At 49.5% G+C, this 21,953-nt stretch overlaps 1 protein-coding gene across 1 annotated transcript; it reads right to left on the minus strand.

The window, feature by feature from the left end:
• Nucleotides 1-426: 426 nt before the first annotated feature.
• On the minus strand, nucleotides 427-20,916 carry WNT9B (Wnt family member 9B; the record flags this gene model as incomplete). Its single annotated transcript, XM_079327835.1, has 4 exons — nucleotides 427-894; nucleotides 2,009-2,274; nucleotides 10,148-10,398; nucleotides 20,837-20,916. 4 exons carry the CDS (start codon nucleotides 20,914-20,916, stop codon nucleotides 427-429), a joined length of 1,065 nt encoding a protein of 354 aa, XP_079183961.1.
• Nucleotides 20,917-21,953: the final 1,037 nt, after the last annotated feature.

Below are 21,953 nucleotides of genomic sequence, written 5' to 3' on the forward strand. Positions count from 1 at the left end.
CCACTGGCAATGCCCCCCTGCCCGAGTCCTTCTGCCTCGGTAGGAGCACGGCTGTCCTGCCACTCCTGGAGCCAGGAGCTCCGGTTGGTGCCTCCCCATCCCCTGAACTCCCTTCTGTGCAGGAGCCCTCGGTGTCCCAATGTCACCGCCCCACGCGTCTCCAGGAGCGCACCGGGGGTGAGGAGCAGGATATTCCCGCAGAGACGAGTACAGCTTTGAACCTGAGGGACATCTGTGGCTCCATCAGGGTTTCCACTTGTCCCCCGCTGTCTGTCCGTCCTTCCTGACCCCACACCCGGCGGTTCTCGCGTTGTGCAGGGGCTGGAGCTGAGGAGCAGCGCGCGTTGTGCGCTCATCCCGCAGCAGAGCCGTGTCCCTGTCCCTGTCGCTGTCCCTGTCGCTGTCCCCGCACTGTCCCCGCCGTCCCTACTGCTTGCAGCTGTACACCACCTCCTCCTGCACGCACTGCTGGCACTCCACGTAGCAGCACCAGCGCACCTGGCAGTGGCAGGCGAAGGTGACCAGGCGGCTCTGGGTGTTGTAGCCCCTGCCGCAGCACATGCTGGCGCAGTTGCCCTCTCGGGAGCAGGTCCTGCCCGCGGTGCCCAGCGAGTATTTGCTGGGCCGGCAGAAGCTGGGCGAGTCCTCCACGTACACCAGGTCGGTGGGTCGGGGCAGGGCGGGCTGCCTGGGGCCGTGCCGGTGCCCCGCCAGCTCCGAGTGTCCCACCGCGTCGTTGCTGCTGCTGAAAACTTTGACGGCGTCGTCGTAGCGCAGCTTGAGGAGCCGCCCGATCTCGTGGAAAGGCGAGAGCTGCTTCCAGCACGTCCGCACCGCGCACGAACCCGACACGCCGTGGCACTTGCAGGTGGTTTTGAGGCCGTTCTTCACCGCCTGGTAGGCAAGAGTGGTGGTTATTAACCTGCCAGGACCTAGTTCTGGGGGAGGCGATGCCTCACAATGCAGGCAGCTGCAAGCATTTCTGTTTTATTGGAATTATTTCTATTCCATGGAGGGGAAATTGTTAATAATTAAAAAAAGGAACCTTCCCTCCCCCCCCAAAAAAAAAACCAAAGTAAAAAAAAAAGTAAAAAACAAACAAACAAACAAACAAAAAAACAAAAAGAAAAAACAACAAAAAATTTAAAAAACCCCAAAAAACTAAAAAGACCACAAAAATCCCCCTAAATAAACACAAAAAAATCCCCAAATAAATAAAAAAAGAAAAACAAAAAAAAAAAAAGAAAAAAAAAGAAAGAAAAAGACCAAAAAATACCCAACACCCCCTCACAAAAAAAAAAAAAAAAAAAAAAAAAAGAGGGGAAAAAACCCCAAAACTAACACTAAAGCAGAGGAATGGCTACAGAGTTGACAGGTGAGCCAGAGAATGGATGGCCTGAGGACAACCAGCTGAATACCAAATAAGTTCTTGTCAATTCTATCTGGCACCGTAAGAGTAGTCAGCCATAAAACTGAGTATGTCCAACATGGTGGATTCCTTTTGGTATATTCAAATGAAGACAGTGCTCAAATTAAACAATCAATTTGACTCAGTAAACTGAAGACAATTATCAATCAGTAGCCTGTAACCTATCTATGCTCAATCTGATGGTCCCTGACCCAAACCTGTGACAGGACTCATTCCACAGCAGACTCATAATGGATCTCAAGAGTTTCAGTCTTTCACCTGCTTCACACATGCCACCAGCTCTAAGCTCCAGCTGTTGTCAGAACCCCCTGTGGCCCTGGAGTCATCCAGCTGTGCAGTTTCTGTCTCTGTGCTGTCTCCCTGCCACCCACCCCGGCACCATTGGAGGACACAGGATGCTCCTCTGCCATCACCACAAGAGCTCAGGAGCCTTTCCAGGGACTCTCAGCACCACAAGGCCCAGGTGAACTGAGGTGAGCAGGCCTGGTTGTGGGCAGGGCAGTCTCACACACAGGGGATGGGCTGGAACACTCGTGCTGACCCCAAAGTTCATCCCAAGCTCTGCCGCGCATCTCTCACCTTGATTCCCACATTGGTGTTGTGAATATCCACCTTAGCCCGCAGATCTTTGCCGATCCTCTTCTGCCCCAGGAACTTTTTCAGGAACTTGGTGCTGTACTTGAGGTTGTCCCCACAGACCCCCCACTGCCAGGCCTTGCGGTTCTCCAGCCCCGGGGAGTCGTCGCAGGTGCAGCGCTCCATGCGCCCCGCGCTGCAGGCGCGCGCCAGCGAGTGCGTCAGCGCCGCCGCCGACACCGCGTACAGGAACGCCGTCTCCTTGAAACCTGCAGAGGGAAGGCCTGGCTGAGCCTCTGCAGGGGGAAGCATGACTTGGGGTCTAGCTTTCATGCTGTTTGGATTCTCTGCTGTTCGGTGTGTAACTCTGAAATGTCGTATTAGGTGTGAGGAGCTTCTTTTCGTAGGGGAGGGACAAAACAATTCTTTGCTAGCAAGAGAACTGGTATCCAAAAAACATAGTGAGGGAAAAGGGGCAAGCCAGGGCTCTGAGACTTCATAGCCTGGGGCTGTGCTTGGATAATTGACCCCAAGATGAATCAAAACTCACAAAAGTGTAAAAATTCCTGCTCGCGATCAATCTTTGATTTGGGTGTAGCCCTGGCCCAGCTCTTGCACTGCCCAAGGTGGATCCTTTCAATAAATACAAATTTTATTCCTTTTGCTCTGTCTAGTCTCTGTTTCAAATCAGCCTTTCCAGGCAACATTTTGAGCAGGAAAGGCACCTCCCTGCCTCTCCTGCCTGTCCAAGGACTAAGCACAAGCACAATAATTAGAAATACCAAAAGACAAAACTCCTCAGGTGCTCCCACACCGTCCCCAGCAGAGGAGCACAGATTGAATGGTCAGGATAGTGACACCCCAGTGTCACCCACAACGGTTCAGTGTGGACAAGGGAAGGGTGGCAGCAGACAAACAGTCCTGGGGAAACACCCAGCTGCAACAAGTGACAGCCACCAAGCTGTGCTTGTCCCCAGCACAGAGCAGATTGATGCAAATACCAACTGTCATTGAGATCCTGTTGTGCCACAGAATCAGGAAATTTATAGTAGAGACTGAAAAAGTGTCTTAAAATCTATTTAATTTTTTTTACCTTTTATTTTTTTCAACCTATTATTTAAAAATGTTTTTAATTGGGATAGCAGTACTTTCAATGAAAAGACCACATGTATTTGGAATGGGAAGAGTTCCACATTGAAGGACATCTTGGCAAGAAGGAAAACTCTCACGTCTGTGGGTTCTCTGCATTCCCTGTAAATTGTTTACTCCCAGTGGCTGTGGGGTGTGTTCTGAAGCTGTTCTCCTCCCCAAATCAGGATTCCCAGCTTGGCTACAATCCCTGAGGTTGTGGTGTGACTATGACATTTTAAACAAAGTACAGTGACTGAATGAAAATTCAATGTGGAGACATGAGATCAGACAGGAATAGGAATATTGGTAACCATGAGCTTCTTGGTTTCAGAAACTCTGATTGACACAAACCTGACCCAAACAACAAAATATTTAATTTATTTCTTTCTATTTACCTCCTCTCCTATTCATTCCTGGGGGAAATCTTAATATTTCCTCTAGAGTTCATTTGCAAGAAAAAAAACCTATTAGTGGGAAATTGCTTAACAAGTCAAAAATGTAGAAATTAGTGCAAGGAAGAGAGAGACAGGTGACTGATCAATAGCTCTGAGTGCAGGAATGGATAAGATCAGCCAAAATAGAAAAAGTTTGGTTTATGGGAGATAGAGCACTTGTACATCACATGGAAGAAAACATAACAAAGCAAACATATATTCCACATGGGAAAATTCCAGATTTCCTTCCACATCAGAAGGGAAATCTGTTTTCCCTGTAATGGGAGAGAGAGAGACAACCACAGAGACTTGATCTGGACTTGCACTGAGCCCTGCCTGGAGCAAAAGTTGGAATCCACCTCTAGAATTCACCTCGAATATCACACAAATCTCTCCATCATTCTGTTCCCTCAGAGAATTCCCACCCAGCTGTAACAGTGGATCAGAACACTGAGTACTGAGATCTGAGTGATGCCCACCATAAACATGACCAAGAGAGCAGGACAAAGAGTTCTCCTGGTGGTTGCCAGCAAGAAAAATGAAAACTGACTAATCATGAATATAATGGAGAGGCTTCATTACCAGCTTCAATAGACTTCATAGGAAGAACAGAATTTTAGACAAAGATCTACCAGCAGCATGGACATCAGGGGAGAGTCGGGGAAATAAGGAGATCAAGGAGATGAACCAAGCATCCGTTCCTGACTCACTATTTTGGCTGCTGTGACCACTGGGGCAATAATTTGCAATTAATCTCTCTGGTTGATGATCCTCTACAGAATTTCTCAGGGTACTTGTCTTGGGTTGCAGTACAGGATGTGGTCAGAAATGTGAATTCTATCACCATCTGTTAAACCAGGTGTGGCAGTGCCCCTGATCTCCTGGCACATATTCTCTGCTAATGGGCCATCTTTAAACCAGCTGGGCAATCACCTTTATCTTCCCACAGGCCATCCTCCCTCCAGGGGATATCTCCTGTTCACGGGTCATTGTTTAAAACTGGGTGTGGCAGTGATTCTTATCTCTGTGGGAATTATCTCCTGTTAATGGGCCATTGTTTAAAACTGGGTGTGGCAGTGATCTTTATCTCCTGGTACACATTATCTGCTAATGGGCCATCTTTAAACCAGCTGGGCAATCATCTTTATCTCCCCACAGCCCATCCTCCCTCCAGGAGATATCTCCTGTTCATGGCCACTGAGTCCCAGTGCATGACTGATAAAATTCCATCATCCCACTGGGAGATGCTCCAGCCAGAGCAGGAGCCAAGCCTTTCCCACCCAGAGAAAAACTGAGATTTTGGACACCAAGGCACCTTCTTTCCACTGCATTCCAGAGGAAAGCCAGACCCTTCCACATCATCCCTGGAGCTTCAGAGGAAACTGCACCTTCTCCAGGAGCACTGCTCCAGCTGAACCACATCTGCCCCTGCAGGAGGATGCAGCCACCATTGAATGGGACTGCTGCCACCACCCTGACTGACTGACGGGTGTCAGCTTGGATTCTGACTCTGGCAGGGTTGGGATTGTTCTTTGTAATACTGCATTTCTATTTTAATTTTCCCAGTAAAGAACGGTTATTTCTAATTCCCATATCTTTGCCTGAGAGCCCCTTAATTTCAAAATTATAATAATAATTTGGCGGAGGGGGTTTACATTCTCCACTTCAAAGAGAAGCTCCTGCCTTTATTGGCAGACACCTGTCCTTCAAACCAGGACAGTACTCTAAACATAATGAAAGAATGTCACCAAATCCACCAAAAATTTTGTAAAAGCTGGAATGGGACATGGTCAATGCAGGCTGTGGATGGCAGCTTGATTCTCACACATTTTCAAACAGTGTCTAACTCTCCAAAGGAGCTAGGAGAGGATAACTAATGCTTGAGATCCTAAATCTGCTCACTCATTGGCAGCCAGTCTCCAGATGCTTTCCCAGGTTCCCACCAGCCCCTGTGGCACTGATGCCAGCAGTGAGGAGAGCATTCCCAGCCATGCCGGCCCCGTCGCCTCCACAGGCCCTGCTAAATCTGACTTTGTGGATCACCACACTGCTCCTGCTGTTGCAGATACTTTGGTTTCCCCATGTCAGTCCTGGCCAGTTTTCAGCCCACTGGAAATCAGAGGCTGTGGCTGTGGTCAGGCCACTGCAGACAGCAGCAACTGCAGATGCCCAGCAGAATTTGAACATCTAAAAAACAAAGCTTCAACATCACCAGGCTGCCAAAGGCTTGTCTGAAAAAGTCCGAGATGATTTCCTCCATTTTATCATGAGGAATTAATCACCATTTAATTGTTAATTCACAAAACAAGTGAGAGAAGTTAAAGCTGTCCTTCATCCCTTGTGGAAAGTGCAGCAGAGCAGCTGCTGGAGCTGGATTTTCAGGACACAGCACAAGTGGCAGCTCCAAGGAGCACAGTTTGGCATCTGAGCAGAGGTTACTCCATGTGTGCTGCTCCCTCTCCTCCCACAGTGACAACAGAGCTCCTGTCACCACAGGCAGAGGGGCCTGGAGCCAGTTCCAGCTCTCAGGGGTTGGGTTGGGGATGGGTCACTCTCCTGGCCCCACTGAGGGGCTTGTCAGGGACAAAATAGGATCTGAAACTCTCAGAGCAGGGGGAACATCTGGGTGCAGATGTGCAGATGTCTCTGCTGGGCAGTTTGGCTGCAAACAGCCAGCACAGAGATGAATGTCAGGAGATTTGCTGCATAAAGCAGCTCCCACTGGCAGGACCTTCCATGTGCCCAAGCCTTGTCCTGAGCTCTCCACAAGGATTTCTTAGCTGGCAGCCTATAAATACAGAAGGACTTTTCCTGCAGTGGCACCACTGTTGTGTGCTGTGGTGTGCTCCAGACCACAGGGAAAGTTGGAACAGGAGGAGTTTGGCTGTGGGGTGACTCTGCCAAAGGAAAGATGCTCAGGGTCAGAGGCTTCTCAATGCTGTGAAGGAGTGTGAGCATTTCAGAGCAGGTGGAGGAGGCATCTCTGAAAACAACAGCAAAACCAACCAAAAAAAGCTATAGAAGTATAGAAAGATTTAGGATGGAGGGACTCTCAAGGTCCTTAGAACAACCTCCTGTTCAAGGCAGGGCTGGCTCCAGTGCCAGCTGCTCAGGGCTTTGTCCAGCTGGCTTCTCCAAATTTCCCATCATGGAAATTCTGTCTCTGGGAGTCCCCACTGCTCTGCTGTACCATTCCTGGATTCCTCATGAGGACAGTGAAACCACTGCTGGAAGGTCAGAGTCCAAGCAGCAGGAGACAAAGGAATGGATTAAGGGATGGAAGGATTGCAGAGCACTCATTTCTCAAGAAGGACTTTTGAGTGGCTGGCTCTGACCTCTTTGCTAAGGATATTTATTTCCCCAGATCACTGAGTTGTTTGAGGTGAAATCCTGCTTTACCTGACTTCAGCAGCCCTTAATGGCACAGCCAGGACACCAAAAGGTCATCACTGTTCCACATTTTTATAAAGATACCAACTGCCCCTGTGTAACAAGGTGGCTTGAAATCATTTGAACTCTAACTCTTTCCATCTTTAAAGAAGTGGAGAAGGGGTGCAGGAGGATTTTGCATGGATCACTGAGGAGTAATAGCTGTCATAAGGGACAGTGGCCACAGAAAGGTTGCAGGTTATGCAAAAGGAGTTTCCCAGTCATACCCAGAGAACTATCAAGAGCAACAAGTGGTGCAGACTGGTAAAATAATCTGGTATTCAAGAAGCAGAAAACCCTTGGCTCAGTTTTATTTGTTTCTTTGGCATGTCTAGAAGCAAAAAGAGCACTGACGAGCCAGTGACAGCAGTTTGTCAGTTGTGATTGCAAATTGAGTCTGGCTTTTTACCTGTTACAAAAATGCCCCATCTTACTGGGAAGGACCTTTTTCACTCTCCTGCACTCTTAAGATCATTTAAGACTGCTAAAAATGTGTGGGTTTTTTTCATGATTTCTCTAGGACCATGGAGATATCAAATGATTTCAACATTTCTAAAATTCCTCATCACTACCTGAGTGATGGGAGAGTTGCACGACCAACAACTTCCAACAAAGTTCCAACAAATGTCACAAACAGATCAAAAGTGGCAGCTGAAAGCATTCATGTTCTTTATGAAAGAAACAAACCCCTTTGCAAGCTAAAGGAAAATGAGAACTAATAATTGCTCCCAGCCAAGTGTCCTGTCACACAGGGGCTGCATGCAGCATACTTGGCTGTATTAAATCATCATTTGATCCTGAGGATTGTGTAATAAAAGTTTTCAAACACTTATCCCCATCTGCCAAAACAGGTTTGAAATTACAGGTGATATTTTATTTTGTCAGTCAGGAGCCCATGGAAATGTTAAGGCATGCCACTGCCAGATAATTAAATGTTTTCCAGCTATTTGAAGATGAGGATTATTCAATTGTCATTTTCAAGTTCTTTGAGGTTGATGAAGGTGCAGATGTGAGAAAGACACTCAAAATGATCACTAACAGCTCCTTCCAACTCCTGCTAAAAAATTCACAGTAGAGCCTTGCAATGAAGAAAATCTGATCTTGCAAGTGCTGACTTAATAAAATATTAAGTTGATATCTAATGTAATAAAAATTGATAATTTTAAAAGGAAACATTAAAAAGTTTTTTATCTCAATGTTAATTAAAATTAGCATTGATTTTTATCAAAATTAATATTGGCTTCTTCAGGTCCTTTTAAAAAAATATTAAGTTTCTAAACATTATCAAAGGACTGAAGCTCAATAAATCTGAAGACTGAAGCTTAGTAAGTGCTAATAGAAGATATTGAAGGGCTGAAACACTGTAACAGTCAGGCTTTGCTTGGATCAGGACAAGTCTGGCAAACCCTAATGCATTCCCTGAGAATTTTTATTAAGAAATAATTTCAGGGTCCATCTTCATTGTATTTTTCTCAAGCATTGCAAGGATTTATTATGTTCCATTCTACCTCAAATCCAGACTTTACAGAACAATTTCTTCATCTAAAGCATTTTGGGAATCAAAAAGCCAATGGGTCTTCTGCCCAAATTTCTCCAAATTTATGTCAAAGAGAAAAAAAATATCTCTTAGAAGAGATTTGTCAATATGCACTGAGATGTCTGTATGCAGATGAATAGCTTTTTCAAACAGTAAACAGATTTAATTTTTTTTTTTTATTATTCTCAAATCTCTTGTATTTGAGAGTAACAGAGGTTTACATACACCAATACCCACTGCACTAAAATGATTTTTTTTTCTTTAACTGTCCCCTGCTATGGAGCACTGCCCCTGATTTCCCACAGCATCACCCAGGCTGAGGAGGGAGCCCAGCCAAGAATGTGAACCTGCTCCTGCTTCAATCCCTGACAAACCAGGCTGGAAGGTGAGCCCAGGTTTATTTTGTGCCAGAGGAGCCCAAACTTCACAGCTCCCATCTCTGGCTGGAGCAGAGATCTGGCTGTGGACACTGCTAAAGGCCCAGGCAGATTTCAGCCAGGCCTTTTCTCAGGTTCTGAGTCTTTTTCTCAGGCCATGACACTTTCTCAGCTCCAGCCAGAATTTTTCTCAGGATAGCCTTCTTGCAAATAGAGAGGAATTAATAAATATAAGATTAGCACCTGGTGTTGACTGTGGGACAGTGCATGATGTATGTGATGAGATGTTTTCTCCTATTGCCCAATTAACTGCTGTCCCGTTTGAGATTCACTAACAGTTGTATAAATATAGGTGTGTTGGGTTGATGTGGCCAGAAATGTGTATTCTGTCCCCATCTGTTAAACCAGGTGTGGCAGTGATCTTTATCTCCTGGCACATATTCTCTGCTAATGGGCCATCTTTAAACCAGCTGGGCAATCATCTTGATCTTCCCACAGCCCATCCTCCCTCCAGGAGATATCTCCTGTTCATGGCCACTGAGTCCCAGTGCATGGCTGATAAAATTCCATCATCCCACTGGGAGATGCTCCAGCCAGGGCAGGAGCCAAGCCTTTCCTACCCAGAGAAAAACTGAGATTTTGGACACCAAGGGACCTTCTTTCCACTGGATTCCAAAGGAAAGTCAAACCCTTCCACATTATCCCTGGAGCTTCAGAGGAAACTGCACCTTCTCCAGGAGCACTGCTCCAGCTGAACCACATCTGCCCCTGCAGGAGGATGCAGCCACCATGGAATGGGACTGCTGCCACCACCCTGACTGACTGACGGGTGTCAGGTTGGATTCTGACTCTGGCAGGGTTGGGACTGTTCTTTGTAATACTGCATTTCTATTTTAATTTTCTTAGTAAAGAACGGTTATTTCTAATTCCTGTATCTTTGCCTGAGAGCCCCTTAATTTCAAAATTATAATAATGTGGAGGGAGGGGGTTTACATTCTCCATTTCAAAGAGAATCTTCTACCTTTATTGGCAGATAACTGTCCTTCAAACCAGGACAATAGGTCAGGTTTTAACAAAGTGCTTTTTCCCTTCCACCCAAGAAGCGCATTGCTGTTATTACCGCTCACAGCAAACAGCGACAGCCCGGACACTCCCCACCTGCTGCGGGCGAGGCTGAATTTGGGACAGCCCAGGGGCTGCACCCAGAGCTCCCCACACCCCAACTACCTTGTACCTCTCTTGAGCAGGCTGGGGCGGCCCTCCAGGCTGCAGTTCCAGCGCTCGCTGCGGAACTGGAGCTGGCACTCGAGGATGCCCAGGCGCACGGCCTCGCGCAGCGTCTCCGCCAGCCCCGGCTCGCGCCGGCACAGCCGCCGCTGCCGGCGCGACAGCTGCAGCAGCTCACACTGCTTCTGGTGACCCTTGCCCGGGCCCCCCGCCGTGCCCAGCGCTGGGAAATGGCTCAGAGCTTCCTTCCCGGTCAGCCTGCAAGGAGACAAGCGGGAGAAGGGGTGAGTGAAGGAAGAAATGCCTGGGGTGGTTCAGGGTGGGGGTGGAGAGCGGCTCTGAGCCACCCTGAGGTGTCCCCGTGCTGCATTTTGGTGGAGAGGATAGTGTAACAAAGTCCTTGGTGTGATGGAGGTGCAAAAGAGATTTATTTAAAGAAACGCTACACTTATATAGAGTAGTTCGTGCAATACAGAATAGAAAATGCTCATTGGTCCAGGAAGGCAACACCTCTCTGAAAACATGATTTGTGCAAAACATCACGTCTCCAGCAGGTGTTTAATTATTCTTATAATTCCTTGTCCTTCAGCAGCCTGACAAAGCCAAAGTGTCAAGGCTGCTTTTACCCTGGTTCCCAGCAGTATCCAACACCACCCCTGCCCATGGCACAGGACTGCACTGGGTGGTCTCTAAAGGTCCATCCCAACCCGCACCAGTTCTGTGATGATTCTAAGATCACCATAAAGGAAAAGGTGAGGATATTCAGGAAGCTGCAGGTCAGGGCATTTGTTATTTGTTATTTGAGGTTATTTGTTATTACCCAGTGCTGGTAAAGGTGGTGAAACCACATCAAGCTCAGAGATTAATCAATACAGATTAATTAGATCTGGTATCCCATTCCCACCACACACCAGGGCCAAGTCCCAGTCTGATGTCATGGGCAGGAGGAGAAACCCATGTGTGTTATCACCAGCAGCCCCATGAAAGGTTCTCCTGGCTCCAAGGAGAGAATGTGACAGCAGCCACTGATGGGTCACAGCACAGCCAGTGTCACACAGAGCCCTGCTGCTGCTCCCTGTGCCACAGCTCTGTGTGACTCCTGGAGGCAGGAGCTCCTGCCCAGGCTCTGTTTGCACTGCTACCACACCCCACAGCTTGGAAAGCCAGTGGGAGGACATTACCAGTGACTACCCTCCTCCACAAGCATGAGTTTTGCTGGAAAACATGTCCTTGCTGAAAAAAATACAGGAAAGATCAAATAAAAATGTCCTGCCAAATGCAACAGCAATGCATTTATGTGTTAATGCAATTCAGCTGAAAAATGTCACAAATACTGGAGACAAATGGTTTCACTTTCCATGGCAAGACAATTTTTCTCTTGCAAAACTCATCTTGCATGATATCTTCAGGATGCTTGAAATCACAGAGAAATTATTTTACTTTGATGCAGGATTTGGGGTCTGCAAACTGGGAACAGTTGTAGTGCAGCAGCACTGCACTGACCAGGAGTCTGCCACCTGCTTCCCAAAACCTGACTCACAGAGAGCCTCAAGCCCTGCCCCAAAAAATCCCAAACCAGACACATCAATGGAAATATCCTGGAACCTTTATTTTTGGAAACTTCTCCTTCATGATGGAGGATGCATGCCAAGCACTGCAGCTGTGATTTGAGTCCCCTGTACTTTGTAAATACATAAAGTGTGCTCCTGAGATATTTTCTACATTTCCCTATAGTCAGCCCAGCCTGTCTGGGTACAGGGGTGGGAGCACAGCTCTGCTGACCTGATACCACACCTGTACCCATTCTTACAGGACAATACAACCCCCAGATGTGCTCACACAGCTCTAATTAACAACAAAGGCAATTAGTTAACACACCTCTGGACTCACCCAGAGACCTGCAAACTACCCAAAAACCCTGGAACCCTTGTGGATCACACAAAGACTGAACCTTAGAAACCAAGTGGGTGAGAGGAATCTCTCCCTCCCATTGTCACTGCTGGACTGGGGGACAGAAACAGGAGAGGTCCCAGTGAGCCAAGGAATAAAAAGGAAACAGAGATGTAGCATTGGGGCCAGGCTCAGCTGAAGAAACTCCAATTAACATGGCTTGATGAGCTCCAGAGAGCAGCTCAGACTGAGGGGTCAGAGCCTTGCCTGGCCCAAACCCGCTGCCCAGAGGCTGCTCCAGGCAGAGCTGAGCTGGAGGAAGTGCCCTGAAGGACACAGGATTGTCCCAAGGCACTGAGACCAACCCATGATGAACCAGCCTGGGCTGTGCCTGGCTCACCCTGGAGCTTGAAACCCAACACACATTGGTGAACCAGCCTTCACAGGGGTGGGGTGTCCCTGGGAGCACAAGCATACCCTGGGCACAAGCTCTGAAACTCAACATTAGGATGTGCTAACATTTGCATGGGCAGGGACAGGCTCAGAGGTCAGCAAAAGTCTGATTAGGGATGTTCAGATAGAACCTAAGTCAGTGCGACAGTGCTCAGCAGAGGTGTTTCAGAATAAAACCCTCTCCCAGAACCTGGACTTTGCCTGGCACTGGGATTCCAGCACTGACACCCCAGAAAAGTGCACTTGTCAGCAAGTGGAGTGGGAATGTGGCTTCTCTGCCTTTGCCATGCTGTGTCTGTGCTCCCAGGCACCAAAGTTTCCCAAGTTCATGGCACACAGAGAGGAAATAAGGAAGTGGGAGGTGCCACTGAAGACTTTAAGAGCCTGATATAACAGCACAAATCACTCACTGCTTGAAAGCACAGCTGCAGCATTCCCTAACTCCATTCCCAAACTACTGACTGCCCAGTGCCAACAGAGCTGCCACCCCTGCCAGCCATCCTACCTCCCCAAAATCCCCTTCAGAACAAAACATCTCCCCTCTTGCCAGCCTCCATCCTCATTTTAGTGGCCCAAATTCCAGCTAAAACATCTTTCATCCCTTACCAGGTGCTTCAGTCAGCAGTTCACTGGCTATTCAGACCAATCATGCCCTTCCTTTCCAAAGGAAAGGTGTGACCAGCCCTGAACCCTTCCCTTTCCCAGGGCTCAGGAGCAGCAGGAGCTCAGTGCAGAGGCTCAGTGGATGCAAAGCCAACACTGTGAGGTTTTCTGTAGCCCAGGGGTGTCTGATTCACACCCAGGTGCTGATTCAGGAAGGAGAACGTGGTGCAAAGGTATTGTTGGAACCTGTGTGAAACTGAGAAAAGTGGCAAAGAGATCTCCAAGATTTACAAGAGATCTGATGAATGACACAAACCAGGGGTGAGCTGTCCTGGACAAGCTCAGGGAAACTCTAAAACCAGAGCAGAATTGGTGGGCAAAGGTTAAATACAGAACAGTGGGGAAAGCCAACACAAATTCTGTGGAAGGAGTCACTGCACACACAGGGCAAGGACAAGCCAGATGTTTCTGTCTGCTTGGACATGGACAGGTGACAGATTTCCAAAATAGCTTGTGTAAGACAGGCTGGACAATTTCCACAATTCCCACCAGGAGAAGGAGGGACAGCAGGAGAACACAGGGCTGTGGAAGTAGGACTGACCTCCAAGTGAATGAAGACTATTCTGACCTCTAAAATAGAATAATCAGGGGGGAATGGTGATAATTTATTAAATGTTAGGCTTAATAAAAATGAGGCTGTTGTTAAACTTGCAGCCCTTCTCAATGCAGGGCACAAGGAATGCTGAATTATCCATGTATGCATAGAAAGCATGGAAGACAAGTCACAAAGGGACCATTAAACACAAAGATACTTTGGCACAGGAAATTCTGGATGTGCAGACTGCCAGAAGCTGGAAAAGATTCTGAGGGAGCATCTCAGTCTGGCACCCTCCTTCTGCTCATTCTTCTGGCTTCACATTTATTATTGCCCAGTGCTGGTGAAGGTGCTGAAGCCACATCAGCCTTTGTCCTGAGTTTTAATCAGGGATTATCTCAAGGATGTCCTTTGGCCAGGACATCCAGTGGGATTTGGGAGAAGGTGGCATTGCCACTCTCCAGGCTCTGAGGGATGTTGGCTGCTAATATCTGTAGAAGAAAGGCACCATAAAAACCTTTGAAGAATTGAATACCATTTCCAGAGCAATCTCAATAGTGCTCATCAAATACAGCCTGGGACCACACACAGAGATACTGAGCCTAATTCATCATTTTCACCATTCAGAGCAAAAGTTTTGTGGGAAAAACACTTCCTAAAACTGGAGCCAGCAACACTTTAAAATCTGAAAGAGGTAATGCAGCATCCTACACAGATAGTTGGTTGCACAGGAAAATCTACTTCATATTCATTATTATATTTATTATTGCTATTGTTGAATTTCTGGAGTTGCAACAAATTAAGTAACTTGGTTTTCCTCTTAAAAAAGAGGTCAGAAATAACCAGATGGACAGAACACAGCTAATTAAATAAGCAGTAAATTGGTTAATCCTGTTCTAAACCAAAGCTAGAACACACCATTCTGTGCCAGTCTCCCTTGTGCAAACCCTCACACTTGTCACCTGAGGCAGGGCAAAGCAGGAAATAATTATATAAATTATATAATAATTTATAATATTATAATTTACATATTATATCCTGTAATTATATTATATAATTTTATTATTATGTTATTATTATATTGTATAACATATGTTATTATATCTATTATTATATCTATTATTAAATATATATTATTATACATAAAATTATATTATAATTTATATTATTAAACAGTGTTTGAGGCTCCCAGGATCAGGAATCTCACAGCCAGAGCACAGACACAGCTCCCAAAACTCATCTGTCACACAACTTTCAATTCAGGCAAGCAGGAACCCAAGGAGGTGCCCAGGGCCAGTGGCACAGCTGGGAGCAGAAGCCACTCCCTGAGCCAGGACAGCCCCAGGATTGCCCTGTGAGAGTGGAGGCTCCCACCACAACTCTATTTCATCAGGGCAGAGCCAACACAGGATCTGATCAAGATCAGAGTATGCAAACATTTGTACAAGACTAAATATAAAATATGCAGATATTTGCAGTCAGGCAAACTGCTCTGTTTTAGATGATTTAGAGTTTATTATCTACAGATCATAACAGCAAAGAAAGTGAACTCTGAATTAATGCACACCTGCTCACAATCTGAAAGAACAATAAGGAACTCCAACTTTATTTCTCTCTCCTTTTCTGTCTGAGCACTCTGCTAAATTCATCTATTTCCTTTAATCTCCTTCCAGCCACATTCCAGCTGCTTAAGAGACTTTTAATGAGAGCCTGTTCCTGTGCAATGCCCAATGTCCTCTGGATCTGAAAGGTCTTAAAAACCAGTAAAAATATGCCTTTCCTACCTCTCCCAAGCAAGGAGAAAATCAAAGCAGCCCACAACAAGACTCCATATCTGATTTCAGGGGCCTTTCATGTTCCACAGGAATATCCACACCCCACAGAGCTGCAAGAAGCCTTCAGGAAAGGCTGAGAGGATGTGGGACATGATGGATGGAGCCAAGGGCTGTGCAGTGCACTCAGGTCCCCAGCTCTCCTCTGTCCCCAGCTCTGTCAAACTGAGTTTTCATCCTCTCAGAAGCAGCACAGTTTAATCCTCCCCATTCACCCCTGGGGAAAGGATGGCCTGTGAGTGCTGCACTGTTGTGACTAATCAGGATGGTCCCTCTGCTCTGTGCCCCCACTGCCTGCAAAGGAGGTGGCAGAAATCCCCAGAGCATCTAAACTATAAATTTCAATAATCAGTATTGAGATTTAACAGTTGATATCAAAGCTTTTGACTTTGCTCCATCAGAGTTGTCATTTCAGCCCCTTGGGCAGGTGTCTCTATACCTGTTATCCTACAGGTTTTCTATCAAGTTTCTGCTCCCCACAAGGAGAAAAAGCTTGAATTAAAACCTCAGATGAGTTGACATGACATTGTGAGTCAGAATCCTTTGAGATGGATTGTTTGCTGTCTGCTGAAATCCCTGTCTGGGAGCAGTAACAGATGATGTGTCCAGGTCTAGACTAATTTTTTTTAAAGAATTCTGAAGTTCCACAAAGACCAGGATATAAAATTCTAGCATCAGAAGAGCTGCAGTTTGGGAAGAGAGGCAATAACCAGCTCAGCTCCTGCACAGGGCTCTCCATCTCACCTGGGCTCCCACAGTCTGCACATCCTTGGTTTGACTCCTGCCACCTCCCAGCTCAGCCACATGGAATAATCTCCAATTCCAGGGCTGATCCCAGCCCAGGGCACAGCTGGGAAGTCCTTACAGGAGACAGCAGATTTCCAGTCTAACTGGAGCATTCCTGGCATGAAACACTCAGCACCCAGTGGGATGGGTGTTTAGAACCTGTGCTACACTGAGATGGTGACTAAAGAGAATCTGGGAGCTGAGAGAATCAAAAAGCATCCATGAAAACCTCTCCCTCTGCAGTGCACCTGCAACCCCACAGCCCCTCTGCTGCTCCACCACAGACTCCCCAAATGTCAGCTCAAAGTTTCCTTCCCTCTCCATTTCTGCTCTTTCTCTCTCTTTTTAAATCCCCCAGTATTCTGTGTGACTGACAATGACAACAGTGATGTTGTAACAAACCTTCCTGACAGAGGATTAGTCCTTTGAGGAACAATGATGCAGCCTGTAAATAATGTCAGCATTTAATTATGAGCTCAACAGGAAGAGAAATATCCTCAGAAACCTTTCCAAGAGCACTCAGAACTGGACACCAGAGTCACTGTTTGAGTTTATTTGGCCCATTAGATTGATCAGGGAAATGCTGCAGTAAGATTTACCAAATAAAACAATGGGATGTGGATACCTGGGTTAATGTGATGGAAACCAAGGCTTGTTGGACATCTCTAGGACACAGGAGATGTGAGAACAGCTTTTTTAGGGATGATCTTTTTACTTTAAGGTATCATTTGACACATGATGCTGTTTCTTAAACTATACAAGTCCCAGCTTCAATAGCCCTGAAAGTCAAGTGCTGTTTTTACTCTCTAACAGCCCTCAAAAATCATTTCATCAGGAAAAGAGCAAAAATTGTGCCTCTGGCTTTGACAGAGCAGAACCAGCAGCAAGCACAGAGGGCATGGGTAGGCAGGAGGAGCTGTGAGCCCAGCCAGCACATCCTGAGAGATCCCAGGCAGCCCTGCAGCCACCACAGGCATTTCAGGATGAGCTGTAAAGAAATCTGCCCATGGAGCAGGGGCCAGCCTGGCCCATGGGTGAGACACGTCCCAGCCTGTTCCCCAGGCTTTGATCAGGTTTGGTTCTTCCACCTTCCCACCAACCTCCCACCTGGGGTGGGTCTGCTCTGCATTTTGCCCTGGGAGAAGCTCTTTGCCCTCCAGCACATCCTAAATGCCTTTTCACCTTCTGAAACATGAACAAGGAGACAACAGCAGGCTTAGAGCTTTTAATGAGGTCTGGAGACATTCCCACCACCCCAGGAGCTGAACATCCTAAGAGGAAAAGCATGAACAGGAGGGAATGCCTCACAGGAGGCTGCAGGTGGGGAGGACTGAAGCAAAGCTGGAAGCAAAACCAGCACAAAGGGAGTCAGGAGGTGAGGAGTGGACTCTGCTGGATTCCTGCATCCAGAGAGCCAGGCAAGCCCAGCACAACCCCAACAACAGCCAGGCCACCTTTCACACAGGCTCCTTTGCTCTCCCTCTCCTAAAAGCAGGTTGTAATTTCTCCCCTGTGCACCCAGCACCAGTTCAGGATCTGCTCAAGCACAGCCAGTGCACAGACACCAGTGAGCTCCAGGTGCTGGGAGTGGGGTCAGAGCTCTGCCCACAGCTGCTGTCGTGTCAAAGACATTCCCCTTTGTCCTAAAACCATAATACAAAAATTGCTTCCCACTGCCAGAGGGCAGGGCTAGATGGGATTTTGGGAAGGAATTCTTCCCTGGGAGGGTGGGCAGGGCTGGCACAGGGTGCCCAGAGCAGCTGTGGCTGCCCCTGGATCCCTGGCAGTGTCCAAGGCCACTTTAAAGGTCCCTTCTAACCCAACCCATTTTGGCTTTCTCTGAATTTGCCCATTGTAATGCTGTGTTCACTCTGGCAAAACCTTGTTTTCTGCATTTAAAGGTGAGCTGCATGTTTGTCAGCCCCTTGGACCATTTTTGCTGGACTATCCCATACAATCCATGCTTCACCTTTGCCCTGATGGAATCAAACTCAGCATTTCCTTCACCCTTTGAACCAGCAATTCTTCACCTTTGCCACATCTACACCAGGAAGGGTTCAGGTCGTGTCTCTGCATGTTGCCATCCAAAAGCCTCTTTCACTTCTCTTACATCTTCACAGGTTTTCTCCTTTAAGTGTTTGCAAAGCCAATATTTGGCTAACGTGCCTGGGTCTCTCTCCTTTGGCTAAACTTAGAAGCAGAGAACTGACCCAGGGTCCCCAGTCCCTCCAGTTCAGTGCTAATTTAGGTGGGAGATTGGTTTTCTCCCAAACCAAGCCACAGCAAACATTCACCTCTAAAATATTCAAGTTCCTCTCAAGTCTATCAACTCAGTTTTGTATCTGGGAGCACCCATGTGCCACACTGCTCCTCACCACCAAACTCACTTTGTTCTTAGACTTGGGTTTCTTCTTTTGATTTTCAGATGAAGAGGTGAGAATATGCAGGACACACCTGTGTCAGACCCCTCAAGGGGAAAACCCACATTGAAAATTGAACCTACAGCCTCAGATCCTGAACAGCATGGTCAAAAGGCAGCACACACAGATTTCACGTACCCAAAAAGCTGCTTGTACCAAATAAACCATGGACACAGAGCAAAGGATCACTCAGGTTGCTTTAACAGAGTCCAGCTTGAGCAGTGCTCAGTGACAGCTCTGTGTTATCTGGAAGGGCAGCACAAATTCATTCACTCCCTTTGGCACAGCTCATCCCTGTGGCTGGAAAGGCAAATCCTCCCTGGAGGGAGTGAGTGCTGACACAGGCTCTGAATGACCGATGAAGGGGAGCCCCCCCAGGCAGGGGCTTAGCTGTGAATTAAGCTGAATGATACAATTAATAAATTTAAAATCCAGATGATTTAAGCGAACTTTGCAGCAGGAATGAAATACCAGTCGTGTGCTAGGTGAGAAGTGCCAAGCCAGACTTAGAAAGAAGTGTCAGTGGGGTGGGAGGATGTGTGGAGGGGAAGCAGGACCCTCCACGTGTGCCATGCAACACAGACCATCCTGAGTGCCACCATCACTGAATTACAAATGCTCCTGTCTGCTCTACCTTCACTGATATGTGCACCAGCAGCTCTGCTTACCGTGAGTTTGGAAATACTGCCCGAGCTCACACAGAAAACAAGACAAAACCCCCCAGAACACTCTGCACGGGGGAATCCTGCACTGACCCGATCTGGTACAAACCCATCTTTGCCTTTATCCCTAGTAAATTGAAAATGAGGGGAAGACACAAACTCAGCAGCAGCTGTGCCCGGGTGACTCTGATCCCGCGTGTCTCGGGCTGGAGCAGCAGCTCTGCCCCGTCCCTGGGCTGGCTTTGAGCCGTGGAGTCCCCCGGCACCTTCCTGTGCCCATCCCCTGCCTGCTGAGCCCCATCCCTGTTCCCATCCCTGCCTGCCGAACCCCATCCCTGCCTGCCGAATCCCATCCCAGTGCCATCCCTGCCTGCCGAACCCCATCCCTGCCTGCCGAACCCCATCCCTGTGCCCATCCCTGCCTGCCGAACCCCATCCCTGCCTGCCGAACCCCATCCCTGTGCCCATCCCTGCCTGCCGAACCCCATCCCAGTGCCATCCCTGCCTGCCGAGCCCCATCCCAATGCCAGCCCCATCCTCCTCCTTCTTCCGCGGGGAGGGATCAATGCCAGCCGCTGCCGGGGATAACTCGCACCCGGAGCGCACTTCAGAGGTAAAATCCCTCCTGTTTCCCTCCTGTTTCCACATCCCGCTCTTGCACGGTAAATCCTCCGCTGGTTCACTCTGTCCGGGCTCGCCGGGAGTTCGAGGAGGCTCCTGCGACCCCCGGACCCCTCGTCCCGTTTCCTCAGCCCCGCACGGCCGCTCCGGGCCGGACCCGGCACCGCGGGGATGCTCCGGGCGCTGCAGGTGCGGGCTCGGCCGGGATCGACCCAAAGCGACGGGAACGGGCCCGGGGACAGCGACAGCCCCGCGGAGCCCCCGCGCCCTCGGCAGAGCATCGGCGGGGAACTGCGCCCCACGGCCCCGAGCTGCCCCAAAAGACACCCCGAGCTGCCCCAGAATCACTGCGAGCTGCCCCAAAGGACAACCCGACCTGTCCCAGGACACACCGACCTCCCTCAAAGCACATCCCGACCTGTCCCAAAGGACCCCCCGACCTGTCCCAGGACACCCCGAGCTGTCCCAAAGCACATCCCGACCTGTCCCACGGTCACCCCGAGCACCCCAAGCTGTCCCAAAAGACACTCCGAGCTGTCCCACGGCCCCGGCGCTGTCCCACAGTCACCCCGAGCTGTCCCAGGACATCCCGAGCTGTCCCAAAGCGCATCCCGAGCTGCCCCAGGACACCCCGAGCTGTCCCAAAGCGCATCCCGAGCTGACCCAGGACACCCCGAGCTGTCCCAAAGCGCACCCCGAGCTGTCCCAAAGCGCACCCCGAGCTTCCCCAGGTCCCCCCGTGCCCCCGGCCGGGTCCCGGTGCCTCCCCCGGCTCCCCGCTGCCCCGGTCCCGGCTGGAGGCGGTGCCGGGCCGGTCCCGCGGGCGGTGCTGACCCGAAGTAGGCGGCGGCGGGCGGCGGCGGCAGGAGGAGGAGGAGGAGGAGGATGCGGCAGGCTCTGGCGGCGGAGCGCATGGTGCGGGCGGTGCCGGTCCCGGCTCGCTGAGGCCGCCCGGCGCCGCGGCTCTTTAAGCGGGAGGCGGGGCGGCCCCGGCCCGGCCCGGCCCGGCCCGGCCCGTCCCGGCCCACCGCCGCCGGGAACCCCCGGGGCTCCCTGGGGACCCGCCGCCCCCGGCCCTCGGGGACACCGCACCGAGTCCCTCCGTCCCCCCTGAGATCCCTCCGTCCTCATGGAATTCCTCCATCCCAATGAGATCCCTCCATCCCCCTGGGATCCCTCCGTCCCCCTGGGATCCCTCCGTCCTCATGGAATTCCTCCATCCCTATGAGATCCCTCCATTCCCCATGGGATCCTTCCATCCCCCCTGGGATCCCTCCGTCCTCATGGAATTCCTCCATCCCCCCGGGATCCCTCCATCCCCATGGATCCCTCCATCCCCCTGGGATCCCTTCGTCCCCATGGGATTCCTCCATCCCTCCTGGGATCTCTCCGTCCCCATGGGATTCCTCCATCCCTCCTGGGATCCCTCCGTCCCCATGGGATCCCTCTGTCCCCCTGGCATCCCTTCCTCCCCAGGGATTCCTCCGTCCCCCCTGGGATTCCTCCACCCCTCCTGGGATCACTCCATTCCCACGGGATCCCTCCATCCCCACGGGATCCCTCCATCCCTGCAGAATCCCAAGGTGACCCTCGTGACTCTGTGCCCCCAGAGCACGGCTGGACTCTCTGGGCTCCGGGATGCCTGGCAGTGCCCCGTGGAACCACAGCTGTGGGAATATCCCGTTTCCAAGCCCCAGCACTGCCTTCGGGCAGGGAAGGCATCAGGGAAGAGGTGCAGAGGCACCTGCCGTGCCCGGGCACCCAGCAGCCCCAGCACATCCCCCCTTCTGCTCCAGCTCGCTGCTCTGCTGCTCATGGATGTAGATCCCAGCACGTCCCAGAGCATGGAGCAGCTCCCACAGACACACAAAAACAAACAGGCATTGCACAAGTGACATCCCTGCAAATCTGGGGGGAAGGAGACCCTTTGGAGGTCTCCAGGCAAACCTCC

The sequence above is a fragment of the Erithacus rubecula genome (genome assembly GCF_903797595.1).
Source record: "Erithacus rubecula genome assembly, chromosome: 27".
Lineage (NCBI taxonomy): Eukaryota > Metazoa > Chordata > Aves > Passeriformes > Muscicapidae > Erithacus > Erithacus rubecula.